General features: G+C 39.3%; 1 protein-coding gene across 2 annotated transcripts; it reads left to right on the top strand.

Annotated features, from left to right (window-relative positions):
- Positions 1 to 254: 254 nt before the first annotated feature.
- LOC121688386 (interferon-induced very large GTPase 1-like) lies at positions 255 to 16,728 on the top strand. 2 transcript variants are annotated; one of them, XM_042067942.1, is made up of 4 exons: positions 255 to 352; positions 849 to 956; positions 8,921 to 8,999; positions 9,116 to 16,728. In XM_042067942.1, exon 4 carries the CDS (start codon positions 9,384 to 9,386, stop codon positions 16,326 to 16,328), a length of 6,945 nt encoding a protein of 2,314 aa, XP_041923876.1. In that variant the 5' UTR covers positions 255 to 352; positions 849 to 956; positions 8,921 to 8,999; positions 9,116 to 9,383; the 3' UTR covers positions 16,329 to 16,728. The 2 variants fall into 2 exon arrangements, with proteins under 2 accessions (XP_041923876.1, XP_041923877.1); XM_042067943.1 differs by lacking the exon at positions 849 to 956 and having other exon boundaries at positions 334 to 352.
- Positions 16,729 to 17,609: the final 881 nt, after the last annotated feature.

Raw genomic sequence — 17,609 nt, 5'->3', positions numbered from 1 at the left:
ATTGTACCCGGAGCAACTTGGGGTCAAGGGCACAACGGTGGAAGCCGGGAATTGAACCGACAACTTTCAGGCTACTGCACGCTAGCCCAGCTCCTTAACCACTACTACACTACCACCAGCCCTATTACCATATTTGGGTCAGTAATGAGGGTGTTCCCCTATTTAAGTCCCAACCTGCAGGTGAGCAACTGAGCAGAAAGTGCTGCTGGTGCTCTTGCAACAGAAGGCTTCTTTTTCAAGAAACTTATTGCATCAAATGCAATGTTTTGCTAATGCACCATTTTGACCTTTTTTTTGCATTTCCTTACCTGATTACTCAACTGATTTCGCCTGAGAAGAAGATAAGTAAAAAGTAAGTTAAAATGCTCTTTTTTTTTATCAAAGTACTGTTACTAAAAAAAGAAAACTCTCCATCCTTTGCAGTAGGCCTATGTACTTTCCTGATATGTTATTATCAAAATAGAATCTCCCAAGGGTGTTGAGGTCTGTCTTTGTTATTACAACAAACATAAAAAAAGAATAATAACTGTTGCAGTGGTCAGAATTTCTCTTCTAGACATATTGGTTTTACCGTCTTTTTCATCATTCTCCAGTTCTGTATCTTAAGAGATAGATACTCTCACAAGGTAGAGCACTAGCCTACTAATTTTATGTGTGTGTGTGTGTGGTGTGTGCATGTGTGTCTCTCACAAAGACAGAGCACTATTTATTTTTAAAGCTGTCTCGGCATAAAATAGCTGATGATTTTAGTTTTATACCGGATTGCCTTAACAAATAGATAACATCTGTAGTGTATGTAAACATTAACTCCCAATCACAACCGTATAATTTGACATACATGTATCCAGGGCTGTGACTGGCTACGGACCAAAAAGCAGGAAAATCTATGGCATGCCTCGGAACTGTGCTGGTGCACAATCTGGCTCAGACTGGTCGAAACTGAGCAGTATACGCAGGTGAGGTCGTGGGCTAGCCAAAAACGTAAACATTAAGGCGAGACACGGCAGGTGAAAACATCGTTTTTTCATGCACTGGTCAATTTCGAGATTTTGGGCTAATTTGCTACCTTAGCATGTATTCTTTCACACTACTACACCAACAAAGCCCGATTTACACATTTAGGTGTTTATTTCATTACATTTTGTCTACTCGCGCCTGTATATTTCTCCTAAATTCACCAAAAGTTACTCTTCTAACGTTTCATGCTCTACCGCGACCGTGCTACAAAACATAACATGTGTAGTACCGTTGGAAAGCTCTGTTTTTCCTGCATGACGTTGTGCTATCCAAATATGGACACTTCCTTTGTAACCGCAACCAATCGCGAAAGTTCAAAGGCGAGTCTAGGCTGAGAACGGAATCTCTTGGCTGTGTTCCAAGGCTGTTTTCTCAAATTGAGTTTTTCTCATTTTCCAGTAGAAACATCTCAGCCTATGTAGCACCTATCTACACCAAACTTTCCAGATATACACTTAGCAGTGTTCTGAAGATATTTACAGAGGGATTTGTTAATAAATCATTCCTGGCCTGATTTATGTGACATTTTAATCAAAAATATATGGCAAAAATCGATTTTTTAAGGCTATGGACAGTATATTCTGATTTCCTAGGTAATGAAAGCAGATATCCTGAAATCCCTCTGTAATTTTATTTTTATCTAGTATGCAAACAAAATGAAAAAATAATTTTGTACCTGGCTTTATCATATGTTCAGATCTATCTACCGAAAATATATGCATATTTGCCCATATTTAATGAGATAATGCCTAATTTGCATAATTAGACATTCGAATTTCAAAAACTTCTAATACATTTTTTGTTCATACTTGTGTAAGTAATCAACTGAGGAAGTTTCATGGTGATGTGTATTATTTTAAAATTTTACCCTATTCACCTGTAGTGTCTCGCCTTAATACATCCTACATCATCTGTTGGTTTTTCACAATCCAACGATATAAAGTGCAAACTAGGCCTAGTTGGTGATGGCATATGGAAATTGCCAGTATGCATGCTACACAGAGTTCTGATAGGACTGTGCATAGCCTAATAAGCAGGCAAGATCGTGAAATGGCATCAACGCAGCCAGTTAATATGATCTTTCTTTTTTGTTTTCCACCCTGAACATGGGCAAAATGCACCATTGAGATCAATATGTTTTATATAGAGTTACCACAGTGCCACCTGTGGTTGTATAGAGTAACCTGTGATAACTCTCTACAAAACATATTGATCTCAATGGTGCATTTTGCCCATGTTCAGGGTGGAAAATAAAAAAGAAAGATTTGCAGAAGACAAGTCAAATTGGTGTTTTTTAAAAGAAGGGATCATGGAGAATAAAGAAAACAATATTTAAAAAAATCTTTGTATATTCCCAAAAGGTGTTTGGGTGCTCTGACGATGAGAAACAAAATGATTTTTCAGACTTGTGAGGTCTGCTGTTCAGACCCTGAAGGGATTTCTTTTTTGTTCATTGCTTTTTTTGAGTGTTTCTACTTATCTCAATAAGGAAAATAAATCAAGAGCATATGTTGAGTACCAGTGTTGTGTGTAACGCGTTACAAAGTAACGAGTTACGGTAACGTAACTACTTTTTCGAGTAAAAAGTTGTGTAACGCGCTACTACTGAAAATTTGGTAACGTAACGTAGTTCCTTTTTCATATCGGTGCAACGTTACTTTTCCCATGGACAGATTTGAGAGCGACGCTGCTTTCTCAGCTGCGCGCCTGCGCAATAGGCACGAGCTCCACACGGCAGCCTACGTGACAGAGGCTGGTAGCGTGAAGTGCAATCATAGCTCCACACGGTATGTGACAGAGGCTGGTGGCAATGAAGAGCAATAGCAAGCGAGACGCAGCCAACGCTAACTTCTGAGGGATAAAGGTATTCACAGTACTTCAAATTCGTTGAAACTAAGGGGAGGAATGTGAGTGTTAGTTGTAGCCTACACTGTGCCCTGATTTTGTCCACTGCCGTTAACTCAACTGCCAGCCTATTGATACGATTTGCATTAGCTTTGCAATGAAAGAGGATAAGGCTATAAAATAAGCCCTCATATATTTTGTGTTCACCTACAGTATATGCCCAAGATGTATCGAGGCTATGTTATTTGATATTGTTTTATAGGGCTTTAGTGGTGGTGTTGAAGCCTATAAGCCCAATGTTTTCTTGTCAAGTGCTCCGTTTGTGGCATTTTTTATAATAAAGAGCACAAAAGAAATAGCTGTTATGTCCTCCACAGTAGAACTTTATGTAGGCCTACACATTTAGGAACAGATATTGGGTTCTGACCAAAGTCGAGTAACATAAATGTAACGAGTAACGTAAAAAGTTACTTTCCATAGAGGGTAACTAAGTAAAGTAACAAGTTACTTTTTTGAGAAATAACGAGTAACAAGCACTAACTAGACTGCATTTCCGGTGGGAACTGCGAAAGTGTGCTTGCCCTGGTCCGGTCACCAACGTGAGCAGACAGTGACATACGCTATGCTGAACCTGGCTTGATCCAAGCATTCTAACAGTGCCTTTCAGTGTTGGAGCAGTGGCAATACCTCAAAAGCTCTATTCAACTATTGCCTTGCGGGGTGAATGCGGTTCATTGGATTTTACCTGTGGCCTGCCTTCGAATTTAGCTTCTATGACTAAAATCAAATCAATAAATTAAAACAACAGCAGTGATTGGCTGCAAAAATAAATAATGTCACGCGTCTTGCACCTCTCAAACTGGGCTATCAGGTAACCTAGAGAAAAATGAAATTATGAAATAGGCATTAAAATGCTGCTTGTTTGTCAGGATACTTTTTCACTGATTTATTTAAAAAATATGAGCTATGAGTGTGAATGTTATATATTCCATCCCCTAATTCTGTTTTACTGGTTTATTTGACAAATAATCTATATGGATTTGCTCTATAAAGACCTTATGTCTGTTTGGGATTGTTATTGATGTATCTCAGAATAAAGGAATGTCCACAACATTAGTGATGTTTTTTGTGTGTGTGTGAATGTATTTTACTTAACTCATTGAATGTAGCTGGATACTTATGAACGCATGTCTCTAATAGCCACAATAGGAGTAATTTTAGCAACACCGTATTTTGTGTGGCCCATAACGACCCAGTGGATCATGAAAATGTGCCAAAATTCACATTCCTTGCTTGTTGTTGGTACATTAATCCCAGATTGCCACTTATCTGAGATGTAAGAGTTCATTATAGGTTTAAGGTCTGGGGCAGGGATTTGACATTCTGTGACTTCTTCATTGAGGGCTTGCTTAGCAGCACTGTCCGCTTTCTCATTTCCCCTCAGTCCAACATGGCCTGGGACCCAGCAAAAAACTACACTCAAGTTCTGGTTCTTTAGAAGTTCTAGTTGATCAAGCTCAGCTTTGGTTGTACTTTTTGTGTGACATTAAAGCCTACAGGAAAGATTTTTAATTGCAATTTAATTTAATGCAATTTACTTTTTTACGATTAAATAAAATTAATTTATCCCTCTCACCCATAGTTTTCTATTTATTTACAAATGTACATAGGCCTACTGTAATTACATTTATACATAGTTATTCTACTGATCTTTATACTATTCATCCTGCACATAGACTTATTCTTACTACTCTTATAATGTTGTTTCTGCACTACAATGACACTGTTTCCACACTGCACATAGCTGTATGTTATGTACATATCTGTTATATATTTGTCATATTGAATATCCATATTTATTCTGTTATTTATTTTATTATATTCTGTTAATACACTGCATATATCTATATTATTATTTCTACTATTGTAATGTTACTACTACATCTACATACATTATTCTACTTATTGTATGAGATAACTGCTAATACACTGCACATATTTATATTTAATTCATATTACTCTAAACCACCTTCTGTAAATCAACTGTATACTACTGTCTACATTGCACTATATGTCTTGATCTGTCTCTGTATATTTCATCACCTTTCTATACTTTGCATCACATTGCATGCATACTGTAGCTACATGAATCACAGCTAAGATCCTTGGTTGCTATGAAGGCCAGTCGTTCTAAATGGATGGTTGCTATGGCCAAAGGCCAGCTATCTCTGCCGTTGTCAAGCCGGCATATCCTAACTTTATCTTATTTTAAACATCTCTATTTTACTTAGCCTACTTCCATACAGTGACTCCCATTAAGAAGTGGCCACTTCATTCGCGCTTACCGTGATTCACGCAGCAACATTATTAAACGAATCTGTCACCATATGCCTATGCCAACGTTTGCAAAGAGGAGAATCTTTTAATTTGATTCACAATAAAACGTTACATTTAATGTACATGTAAACAATGAGTAGGCTAGTTTTGGTTGTTGTTGGTGGTGTTACTGCATCCCTTATTGTGGGGCAGCTGTGGCCCACTGGTTAGCACTCTGGACTTGTAACCGGAGGGTTGCCGGTTCGAGCCCCGACCAGTGGGCTGCGGCTGAAGTGCCCTTGAGCAAGGCACCTAACCCCTCACTGCTCCCCGAGCACCGCCATTGTAGCAGGCAGCTCACTGCGCCGGGATTAGTGTGTGCTTCACCTCACTGTGTGTTCACTGTGTGCTGTTTGTGTTTCACTAATTCACTGATTGGGTTAAATGCAGAGACCAAATTTCCCTCACAGGATCAAAAAAGTATATATACTTAGTTATGCCTACAATGCAAAACTGTTCCCTCGTTAGACGCATTTCAAAACATCGCGACGTGAAATGCCACCACAAAACATTGTTTGTGAATCGGTCTTATTAGGAGTCCTCGCTTAAGCTGTCACAGACTCAGGCTCTACTTTTAGGGCTAAAATGCTTCCTGAATTACTCTTAGTAAAAAAAAATAGGAGTCCTAAAGTTACGAGTGACGTAGTTACGAGTACAAGCATCTCATATCAAATGACCATGGCATTACGCTAAGCAACATAAATCCCATAATGTTACAGCAACATCTCCTCCCTATGACATAGCTAGCTAGCTTCTAGCCACACAAGAAATGAATGATGTTAAATCTCCGCTTAGCATTCTAATAACAGAAGGGGCACATTTATGTGGACCACTACAACATGACTCATTATGTCTGTAACTCTATAAAACACTTACTTTCATAAAGGAAGCACACCATCCAGCACATACACATGGAAACCGATATTTTAGGTACTTGGCCACGAACTCAAAACGTGTCTCTCTGAAGCTCTCTGTTCTAGAATTTTTGCTCTGAACGCTGTGTTGTTAGGCAACATCAAATAAACGAAATAAGAGTCTCTTCAAGGTATTAAAAGTGTACGTTTGATTACGAATGGATGTGTGTGGTTTGCAATTAGAATAAACAAGAAATAACATTTCCAATAATTTCCCATGATAAATTACATAATATTTGCACCTTCCTTACATGTGACGCTCACACCGTATTTCAAGTACACTAGTGAAATGTAATACAACGTTGCCACCTAGCGTTCAGATGTAGGCTATTTAACATTAACGTGACATTGCTTGCTTATTCTTTCGTCAACTCCATGCTTTTAGGAAAACAATCTTTTTATCATAGTTCCCTCTTCAATGAGCGATTACCAGCTCGTTTTTGTAACAGAGATAGCTGTTTATTGTCCCTAGGTTTACAGAAACACCTATTCATATTAATACCAGGGCTTTGAACCGGTTCAAGGAACGAAAACGAAAACCGGGAACTTTTTGTATTTTACAGGGAACAGGAACGAAACCGGAAACATTATTTGTTATGTTCTGGAACAGGAACACTTATTTAAAAATAATGGTAACCGGTTAATAACGTTTTTTTGTCGTTCCTCAAAGTTTTCGTTGCCTAATTAACTAAAAAAAAAAAGTAATTATTTTCCTGCGCACGTTACCATGATGGCTGAGGTTCACTTCCTGTGTGACATCACATCAGACATTCGCTGACTGAATGGAGAGAGAGCGGTGGATTACAAAGTCTCCACTCCACATCTTAAATAAGAGGTAAATTACGATCCATCGTTAATTAAAACGCTCATTCCAAACACAATAACAATAGCTATATTTGTCGACTCCACGTTAATGATGGACTAGCGAACATTTGGCTAAATGGCGCCAACACCTCTGTTTGCCTAATGCACAGATGGCTTGTTACGGTATGAGTAGGCCTACTGGATGGCCTTTCCCCCCGACAGTTGGAATTTGTTGTTGCCCGAGTGGCATAACCACGTGTCTTAATAATGTCGTTACGTTTGTGTGGAAATTTTCTCTTTTAACAATAAACTACACATTTGAAATAATTGTAGGCCTATTTTATTATTATTATTATTATTATTATTATTATTAATAATATAATTATTATTATTTAATAATGGTTGTAATATTATTACATTTGGTTTAAGCTGGATGAGAAAGATGTGACATAATTCTATAGCATTAAACAGCTGACAGGAACGAAATGAACCGTTCCGGGAACAGTATTTTTTTGTTCTAACCGGTTCGGGAACGTCAATTTATTGGTGGAACTCATAACCGGAAACGTTATAATTCCGTTTCTGTTCGGAATGAACCGATTGGAAAAAAAAATTGGTTCAAAGCCCTGATTAATACGTAGCCTATGGAGTGCTGCCGACCACTGTTCATTACGGCCCTAAATGCCTTGCATGTCTTTACAACAAAACAACACAGTAAAACCTAAATGCCCGTAAACATATGCATTTGCATACTTGTAACATTTTTAATAATACTCTCCCATCATGATATTTAACAATAATGAAAAATTTAATTTGAATACCGTCAATGTGAAAATAACTGTACTACGTCAGCAATAAATAGCTAATGTTCTCCTTACTATATCAGTTCGTAAGTCCATACTATCCCATGGCAGAGCAAGGATTTCATGATTGGGCAAGGTTGCCCGGAGACATTGTGGCTGCCCAGAGACATTGTGCATACTTGGAAGGCATTGTGATAGATGTACCAGTACAACTGCAAATGTGGAAGGTGATAGTTACCAAATACGGGTGGGTGGTTTGCCAAATGCTGAAAACTTTTGGAATGTTTTCTTTTTTTTTTAGCTTATGCACCCTCACATTGGAGTCCCGAGTTCAAATACAAAATTTGGTATCGATATGTGACAGTGTTCCTGAGATATGGACGACTTCCTGTTTCTGAGCTTCGCCACCGATTTCGTTTGGCTGTGACGGGCAAACGCTTTCGAAAATCCAAAATCCTTCTGGTAACTTTTGTGAGGCTTGGTCCAAGGATAATGTACGTCAAGTTTCGTGGCGTTCGGACCAAATTTGTGACCTGTGAAAATTTAGTTTCGCTTTCTGTTCAATCCAATATGGCGGACGAACGACACGCCCACCTGACGTCATCTTCGCGACCAACTTACACCGGTACTGACCGGACGTTTTAAAGTTGGAACGGTGTCCCTGTCTCAAAGGGCCTAGGCGCTAGAGCTGACAAAAAATTAGGGAGACGGGAAAAATAAAACTTAAGAAGAACAATAAGTGTGCTGCTTTGCAAGCACACTTAATTAAGCACTATTAACACTACTTTTTTAAAGTAACTTCCCCATCACTGTTGACTCTACAAATATGTCTTCTGAAGGCCTAAACAGAGCCCAGCCAAAAACTCCAATAACATTTTGATCAACTTTGAGGGACAGCTATGACCATGCATCACATCAAATGTGATGATTTTGCTACATACTATTCCTATTTATGTACCAGCATACAAAATTTGAGCCTCCTACATTGTTTAGTTATTGCACTATGGGCTTGTGAACTTTGACAAAAAAAGAGGCTGAACAAAATCGACACCCCCCTCCCCCCATAAAACTGGCTGTATCTTGGAAAGTATAGAGCTTACATAAAAGTAATTTTACAGTGTGTCTCCTGGGTAACATAGGTACACCTGGTAATTTTTTCAGATTTGTTTGAGACCTGCATGGGCCCTGGTTGAATTGAGGTGGAAGGACCCATCTACTAAAACACACCAAAACAGTTAATGTAAGTAATGGCACAAGATGATAATTTACAGAGGAAAATACATAAATGCTGGTATTATATATATTATGCATGTGTGTTTTTTTAATCATATTTATCAATTTGTTTTTGTCCTATAGGAGGCGTGAAACAGAAGACAATTATTAGAGAAGAAGCTTGAAGACCAATTTCATTATATTACTGTTGGGATTTCAGGCTTTTTCATTAATTTGATATTGACAATTTCAGGCCATAGGCAAGATTTGCACATGCTATATACAAGGCTTTAGATGAAAAATACCCCCTGATAACATCAGCAGTTAGAAGATTAACATAACCATGCCACCCATCAGACAGATCAAAAGATAGAAACTCAGTTTTGAATTTGAGAGGTACTTGCAGGTCAGAATGGAGTCATTAAGTTTAGTTCAGGTGAAAGAAAATCTAATCGAGCTTGAGAATTTGGTCAAGGAGGGCAAAGATCAAAATGATGCTAAAGTCAAAGACATGGAAGACAAGATTCGCATTGCTTTGGATGTCCCAAGGGAAAGCTGGATAAACACTGGACAAACTCTGAAGGATGTCATAGAAAAAGTACATAAACTACTGGACGTTGTGCAGGATTCAACGGTCTCATCTGAGATTATTTCAGATAAGGATGTTCTGGAGAATGCATCTGGGGGTCTGGCTTTGGAAGGGGTTTACAAAACCAGAAATTCTGAAGACTTGCTAAAGAGAAGAGAACAACTTATTGAGATTCCAGATTCATTTTCACTTTCTGGTCCTGTGCAAAGTACCAGGTACGAGCAGAAAGAATTTTCATCCCACAAATCTGAAGCTGTTTATCACAAAGTAATGGAGAAACTGGGCCACAGCTTTAGCAGCTCATTGAACATTGGATTCAAAGGCTTTGGTTTTGGCTCTGGAGTTGAGAAAAATAAATCTAATGAGATGGAGCAAACCAGTTCAAATTTGCAAGAAGAGTCCTACATCCTCCACACAAAGTACAACTACGTTCCACTTGCGTGTGGCATTCTTCAGAAAGATGAACTCAAACTTTCCAGTGGAGCTGTTAATGCCCTCAGAGAAATTGAAAATGTAATTTTGCTTTCTAATGACCGCAAAACACAAACCAACACAATCAGAAGTTTTTATGAGAGATTTGGGTCCCATGTGAACCAAGGCCCTGTACACTTGGGTGGAGTTTTCTGGTGGAGAGCATCTTCATCAGGCTTCAGAAGTAATGATGTGTCAGAGATAAAACAGCTGATCTCTGAATCAATGAATGTTTACTCTAGTGCTGGATTTGGATTTGGTGCACTGTCTATCTCAGCCAAAGTAGCAACATCCTCCACACAGCTGAGGGGATCTCTTACTGGGAAACACAGAGAAGACCTGATGAGTAATGTACAGCTGTCAGTCAGTAAAATGGGTGGTCCTGCTGAGATTGACAACCACTTGCAGTGGAAAGTCCTTCTTACTGCTAATAACAGAACTTGGAGTATTATAGACAGAGGAACAACCCTGACTCCTATCTGGGAGATACTAATGTCTTCTCACAGAGACGATTTCAATGATGTGTCCAATTTAGGCAGAATATTGATGGAAGCATATACAGACATCACTGGAGAAAATGTGGAAGAGGTGTGGGGGGAAAACATTCTTTCTGAAATGGAAAAGGCAGAAACTCTGATGCAGTCAGTAAACACCTGGAGTGCCACTGACTGTGATTCTCACTTGGCACAGTTGTTGGACTTCAAAACCTGGCTCTTTGAAAAAACAAGATCTCACAAAATCTGGCTGAAATGTCTCTCTAATGAAATACTTCAAAATTATCTGTTTGAAGTGGCTACAGTAAACAGCAAATCCACTGCTGTAAATTTGAGATGTCTGATACGCTCTCTTTTGGAAGATCATCTTAATGAAGTGGAAAACTTCCAAAACAGAAGAGAACTTATGAATTGGGCATATCTAACAGAGGAAGACTTGAGTAAACAAGGTCATGTGTCTCATTTCTCAGAACTAGACAGAGTCTTTCAATGTGCCAAACAAAAACTGGGAGACAGCAGACTCATGCTTAGTTCTGCTGAACAAGAACACAATGCAAAGATGAAAACTACAATGGCTGTAACTCTCTCTCTGAATTCATTTTGTAAGACTTTGCAAGAAAAAGAAGAGAAGGAAGTTGAACTGTTGGTCCTGTCCATAATAACAGTTATAGGATACAGTAGTGAACACAAAACATTTGATCATATTCTGGATATAAATGAAATCACATTCCTGCAGTCTGAACTGCAGAGTGCATTTAGCAGGTACACCTCTCTAAAAGAACAGTGTTCCATTAGGGCTCAAGCGTACCTGTTGCTGACAGCTCTGACTGTGTCCACTGACAAAGAAATCCAGATTTCACCAAAGGCAAAAGAAGAGAGACTACAGGTAATACAGACACAACTAAAGAACAAACTTTCACTTCCCCCTAAAGTTATGGAGAAAAGGCACCATGATTGGGAATCACTGGAAAGTGCATTAAATTCCATCATAACAGGCACCAAGATGAGTGATGGAAGTACAGTTGAGGAGGTATTACGTCAGCTGGAAAATATATCAGTGAAAGACGTGGCACCTTTGTCGGAGCTTCAGAAAACAGATGAACAGAATACAGCACTATATAACAAAGGTGAAAAAACAAGAAGCTTTATGAATTTGCTTAAAAAGTTGGGCCTAGAAGACTTTTACCCTAAAAAGATGACAAAATCCAGGGTTCTTGTTATGGATGAGTTATCTTTGAGTGTAAAAGAGCCGCAAACAGAGAAAGACTTGAGTTTCCTTTATCTCTATAAACTCATGACATTGGACTACAGAGCCAGGTATCTATTTGTAAAATCAGAAGAAATTAGCATGGATTTCGAGGAGGATGTTGGAAATGTTGAGGATGATGGTGATGACTTCTTTGATTGTGATGATAAATCAGATATGGTGATGAGCAGCAAACAGGCCCAGATACACCCGATGGATTTGCACATGGCCATTTTCCACTGTTCCAGTGACTTCTTGCGACAGTACATTTTCACAAAACTCTCCACTTGTCAGTTTAGCCTACCCTTCTTGGTACCCAACCCCTGTACAGATGAAGTGGAATTCCCTCTCTGGGCACTCCGACATATCAGGAAAACTTGGCACAGCAAAACTGCGTCTGACACCAGTGGGAAGTATCATAACAGACAAATGTTCAACACACCTGTGCCAATTATTTCCTTTATTAGACTAGGAGTTTCTGATTTGAACTCCAAGTCTCAGATGTTGGATGGTCTCATTAGCAAACAGAAGCACAGTGTGTTCTTCCACCGTCATTGCAAAGGCAGCACTCCAGATAGCCTGCTCATGAATGGAGTTGTAGAGATTGCATGGTACTGTCCTGGAGGGAAGAAGGATGACACATTTCATGATTGTGTGGCCTTTCTCAATCTTCATGGTAATGCAGAGGAACATCCAAAACAACTTGAGTTTCTTCAAGCAGTGAGTACTGTCAATGTCCTTCTCCTTTCAGAGCATTCTATGAGTGAAACTGCCAAAAAGATTTCCGAGGATTTGTCCAAGTCTCCCGTCCCCTTGATTTGCTTGTTCTCAGGTAAGGACAAAATTCACCAGTCAAAAAATCCTTCAAAGGTGAGGCTAGCTGCAAAGAACAGGAATCAGGCTGAATTCACAGAGGAACTGATTTCAAGTATCAAACAGTGCATCAATGAACATAAGCAGACTGCAAGCATTGAAAGGTGTTGTGAAGAGGCAAGGAGACTACAGTTCAAAGTGGATGAGGATAAACAGTCATGTCAAGATGGGCATGCCATAGCCAAGACATTAATGTGCCTTCTAAAGGGTAGTATGAGGAATAATTTATCCACCCTCAAGGCGACCATTTTACCATTGCAAGGCAAACTGTGGCATGAATGGTGCACAAAAAACAAAGAACAATATCGACTTCAAATTAAAAATGAAAGTATTGCAATGAAGATGAGTGGAATCCAATCTGAAATGAGAAATATCCGGCAAGGACAATTAAATATGGCCACTCCTCTCAATGACTTCATGAGGTCATTCCTGGAATGCTTAACAACACCTGCTCAGTTTGAAGACACACACCTGTACACATTGCAGTGGCTCAGAATCCTCTTGGATGACCTTACCACTGATGAGCTGGCATCACTTGAACAGGACTATCACTCAACATGGAGAAAAATGAAAAATGTACCAAAAGGTAAAGATAAAGCATTATATGTAAACCCACTGCAAAATAAACTGGACAGCATAATTGACAAAATGGCTGCTACTACAGTTGGAATTCAGCATATCATGAGAGAAGTCAGTCAACTCTATGAGACCATTCAGCTGTCCACAGAATCCCATAAAAACAATGCGAAACATGCCACACTTCCAAAACTAGGAGTGAAAATGCTGATTTCTGGGTATCCTCTTGAACTAATGGATGGAGATGCTGCCCATGTGCCGATTACATGGATTAATGCTGTCCTGGATGAGCTCATCAATACCCTTAAAGACAAAAAGGTGTATGTTTTGTCAATTCTGGGACTTCAAAGCTCAGGAAAATCCACACTGCTGAACACCATGTTTGGTCTTCAATTTGCAGTGAGTGCTGGAAGATGCACCCGTGGTGCCTTCATGCAACTTGTAAAAGTGGACTCAAGCATCAGAGATGAACTGGGATATGACTATGTCCTCATTGTGGACACAGAGGGACTCAGATCTCCAGAGCTCAGTACAAACATAACACTGAACCATGACAATGAGCTTGCCACCTTCATCATTGGAATTGGTGACATGACAGTTATCAATATCATGGGGGAGAACCCTTCTGAGATGCATGACATTCTTGAGATTTGTGTACAGGCCTTCTTGAGAATGAAGCAGGTTAAAATCACACCTAGTTGTATTTTTGTGCACCAGAATGTTGCCGAATCTTCAGCCGGAGATAAAAATATTGAGGGTAGGAGACGACTCCTGGAGAAACTGGATGAAATGGCCGAAATAGCAGCAAAACAGGAGAATGCTGCTGATATCACTTGCTTCAGTGATGTAATACAGTTTGACATTGAAACGCAAGTGTTCTACTTCAAAAATCTTCTAGAGGGAGACCCTCCAATGGCTCCACCAAATCCTTCCTATAGCCAGAATGTTCAGGAACTCAAGAGCAAGATTCTCGGAGTTGCATCATGGCAAGAGAAACGTTCATTTCCCTCACTTTCACAACTCAAAAGCAGAGTGTCTGACCTTTGGACAGCACTCCTGCAGGAGAACTTTGTGTTCAGCTTCAAAAACACAGTTGAAATGATGGTGTACACTTCTTTGGAACATAAATATTCAGAGTGGACATGGACACTGAGGAAACATTCACTGAACCTTCAGACTAAACTGGAGAATCAAATTGGCAGCAACTTGATTCAGGATGTGACCTTTCCGGATCTGGCAAAAGAGTTTGACAAAGTCTACAACCCACTGAAGACTGAGATAGAGAGGTATTTCAGAGAAGACAAAAACAAGGAGACCCTTGTGAAGTGGAAGACAAATATTGACATTCGCATTGTAAACTTAAAGAGTGAGCTCATCGAGGGGACTGTGAAGAAATGTAAAGAATTACTGACCTCAAAGCAAAACAGGTCAGAACTGGACAAAAAAAGGGCCAAATACACAGATGAGTTGACTAAGCAGAGCAAACTGCTGGCGTCTACACTTAAAGCAAGACACCTGACAGATGAGCAAATGACCGAGGAATTTCAAAAACTCTGGGTTAGCTGGACAAATGACGTGTTGAAATCACAGCCACCTGAGGAAGCACTAAATGTGAAACCTATAGTAGAAAAGGTCCTCCATAGGCACTTCCAGAATCAACCAGAAATCTTAGAAAAACTAAAGGGAATGAAGGAATTTCATTTTAATGCAGACAAACACATTAATCAAAACATCATCAAAAGGCAGTGGGGTAAGATTTGTGGCAATTTCGACCAGGTAAATGTTCTCAGGAGAAATACTTCTCATACAGTGAATAAATACATCACTAGCAAGGAAAATGATAAGAAGGACTTTGACGAAAATTTCATCTATGAAATTTTATCAGACATTGATAAAAGCATTGCTAAATTTGAGGACACGCCGGGGCATCCAAAATTAACCAACGAATTTAAGGTGGACTTGTCAATTGATCTTTGCCTGAAAAATGTTTCAAAACTTCAAGAGATGCATGACAAATTCAAGACTGCGAACCAACCTCTAACATATCTACAAAGTCAGAGTGATACATATTTCCAGTCTTTCAAAAACTACTGCAAAGGAGCCAGCTCTGTGACAATATTTGTTGATTTTCTCTGTAAGCACATCACACCAGAGGTTCTGAATGCCGCAACTAACAAAACCAGTCAGCTGATAGCAGATACTATGACATCTGATAATCCAGCTCTCAATGGCAACCGATCAAACCTTGAAAATCATATCCTGAAACATCTGGCAGCTCAGGAGAGCTTTGCAATGTATGAGGAGTATATTGATTCTCCAAAGAAATTCTTTGAAAGATTCATCCGAGAAAACGTCAAAGAATTTTGTGATACTGGAAAGCTGGACACATTCTATCAGGACAATCTGAAAAGCATGAAAAATCTGATATTATCAGCAAGCACAGTCGTAACTACAGAAGTGGTTGAAAAGAAAGGCAATACCATTCTGTGGCTTGACCTGTTTTGTAGAAAGGTGGGAGAGATAATAGTTATAAAAAGAGATGAATTGCGCAGCATTGAAAATGAAGAGATCACAGACTGGTCGTTCCTTAAAGACACAATTGCCAGATCCGTGGAAGAAATTATTAAGAATAAAAAGATGGATGTGACGGCTTTGAGAGAGAAACCCACCACAATTCTGTGTGAGCAGCTCCAGGGATGTTGGGCACAGTGCCCTTTCTGCAAAGCCATCTGCACGAACACCATCCCCAATCACGATGGAGACCACAGTGTTAAATTTCATCGCTCTCAGGCTCTGGCTGGTTGGCATAAAGTTGGAACAGACAATTTTGTCATAGATTTCTGTACCACAAAAGTAATCAGTGACCTAAACTTCATCAATGACGATGATGAAGAAATCCCCTATAAAACATACAGAAAAGCTGGACCCCCCTACAATAAATGGAGCATTACTGGAGATGGCATTACTCAATGCTACTGGAGATGGTTTATTTGCCAGTTTCAGTTAGAAATGGAGAAAAAACATGATTGTAGATTTACTGGCCATGGACAAATCCCTGAGGAATGGAAAAAGCATACAAAAGAATCTGCATTGGCAGAGTTACAGTAGCTTGGCATACTAGTTTAACTGAGTAGGCTATTGAGAACTTCTGCAACCTGAATTTACTCCACCACTATGAAGTAGTCAGATGTCTCAAATAAATTAGTACAAATGCTGAGGAAATGACACAATATTAATATTATGGGGTGAAGGATATACAATATGACTTTTGTGTAATCTGCTTACTATATCATAAAGAGGTAAAATAGTAACAAAATTCTGATTAAGACCCAGTCTAACGCTGTAAAAGATATATACTACCTTCATCAAATTTTCAAATGTACTCAGTTTCACTGTTGATTACTGAATTAGTCAATCAAGTCTTGGATGCTAAAGATGTTTTCCTATACTAGAGCCTCTTTTCAATAAATGTTTACTTATATTTACTAAATTTTACTAATTTAATATATTTTTAAAAACTGCCGTTTATTTTACACAGTTTGCCTACCTAATATCGACTACTAACATGTTGGGTAAAAGGGGGCTTGAAAAATCGTCACCAGAGAAAAAGAAACCGAAGGAAACTTTAAGTGTCTCACCAGACCTGGATGATGCTATCCTGAAGGCTATACGTGTAGCATTAGCAGAACAACAACAACACTTTGATCCTGCTATTTTATCTGCAGTCAAAGCAGCAATGGACAGTGCGGTAATACCACAGCTATCTGATTTAAAAGTTCAAGTTAAGCAGACGAATGATGCTGTGCAGAATGTGGTGGCTGATGTTGAGCACCTGGGCAAAGTGGTGAAAAAAAGCCAGAATAAAGTTGACTCGCTTCAAGCTACTGTGCGCGCTAACAACCGAGATGTGCAAGAACACAGTAAGCTAATCGCTGCCCTCAATGATAAAATCACTGAAATGGATGACAGGAGCCGGAGGAACAATTTAAGACTGGTGGGTTTAGCCGAGTCCGCTGAAAGCTCAGATCCAATTGGGTTTCTGAAAACACCTGCCACTATGGATTCCCTCTCTAGCTGGACGCGAGATTAAAATTGAGCGCGCACACAGAATGTATGCGAATGAGAGGGCAGACAACCGTCCACGCACGCTCATCTTTAAATTGCTGGACTATGCTGACCGCCAGGCTATCTTGAATGGGGCTCGGGAGGTCTTCCCTATTTCCCATGATAAGCAAACCATGTCCTTTTTCCCGGATTACAGCGCAGCAACGGGCAAGAAGCGAATGGCGTTTAGTGATATAAAAAAGAAAATGACCAATGAAGATCATCTTCTTTTCTTTACTTTTAGAAGTCTTTAACTTGGGGGATACAGTGTGCACATCTTTAAAA

Source organism: Alosa sapidissima, chromosome 17, assembly GCF_018492685.1.
Source record: "Alosa sapidissima isolate fAloSap1 chromosome 17, fAloSap1.pri, whole genome shotgun sequence".
Lineage (NCBI taxonomy): Eukaryota > Metazoa > Chordata > Actinopteri > Clupeiformes > Clupeidae > Alosa > Alosa sapidissima.
Note: the sequence above shows the minus strand (reverse complement) of the source record. Positions and strands in the feature narration are given on the sequence as shown.

Excerpts from the sequence above, each read along its gene's own strand:
- LOC121688386 (XM_042067942.1), top strand. The coding sequence starts at position 9,384 with ATGGAGTCATTAAGTTTAGTTCAGGTGAAAGAAAATCTAATCGAGCTT.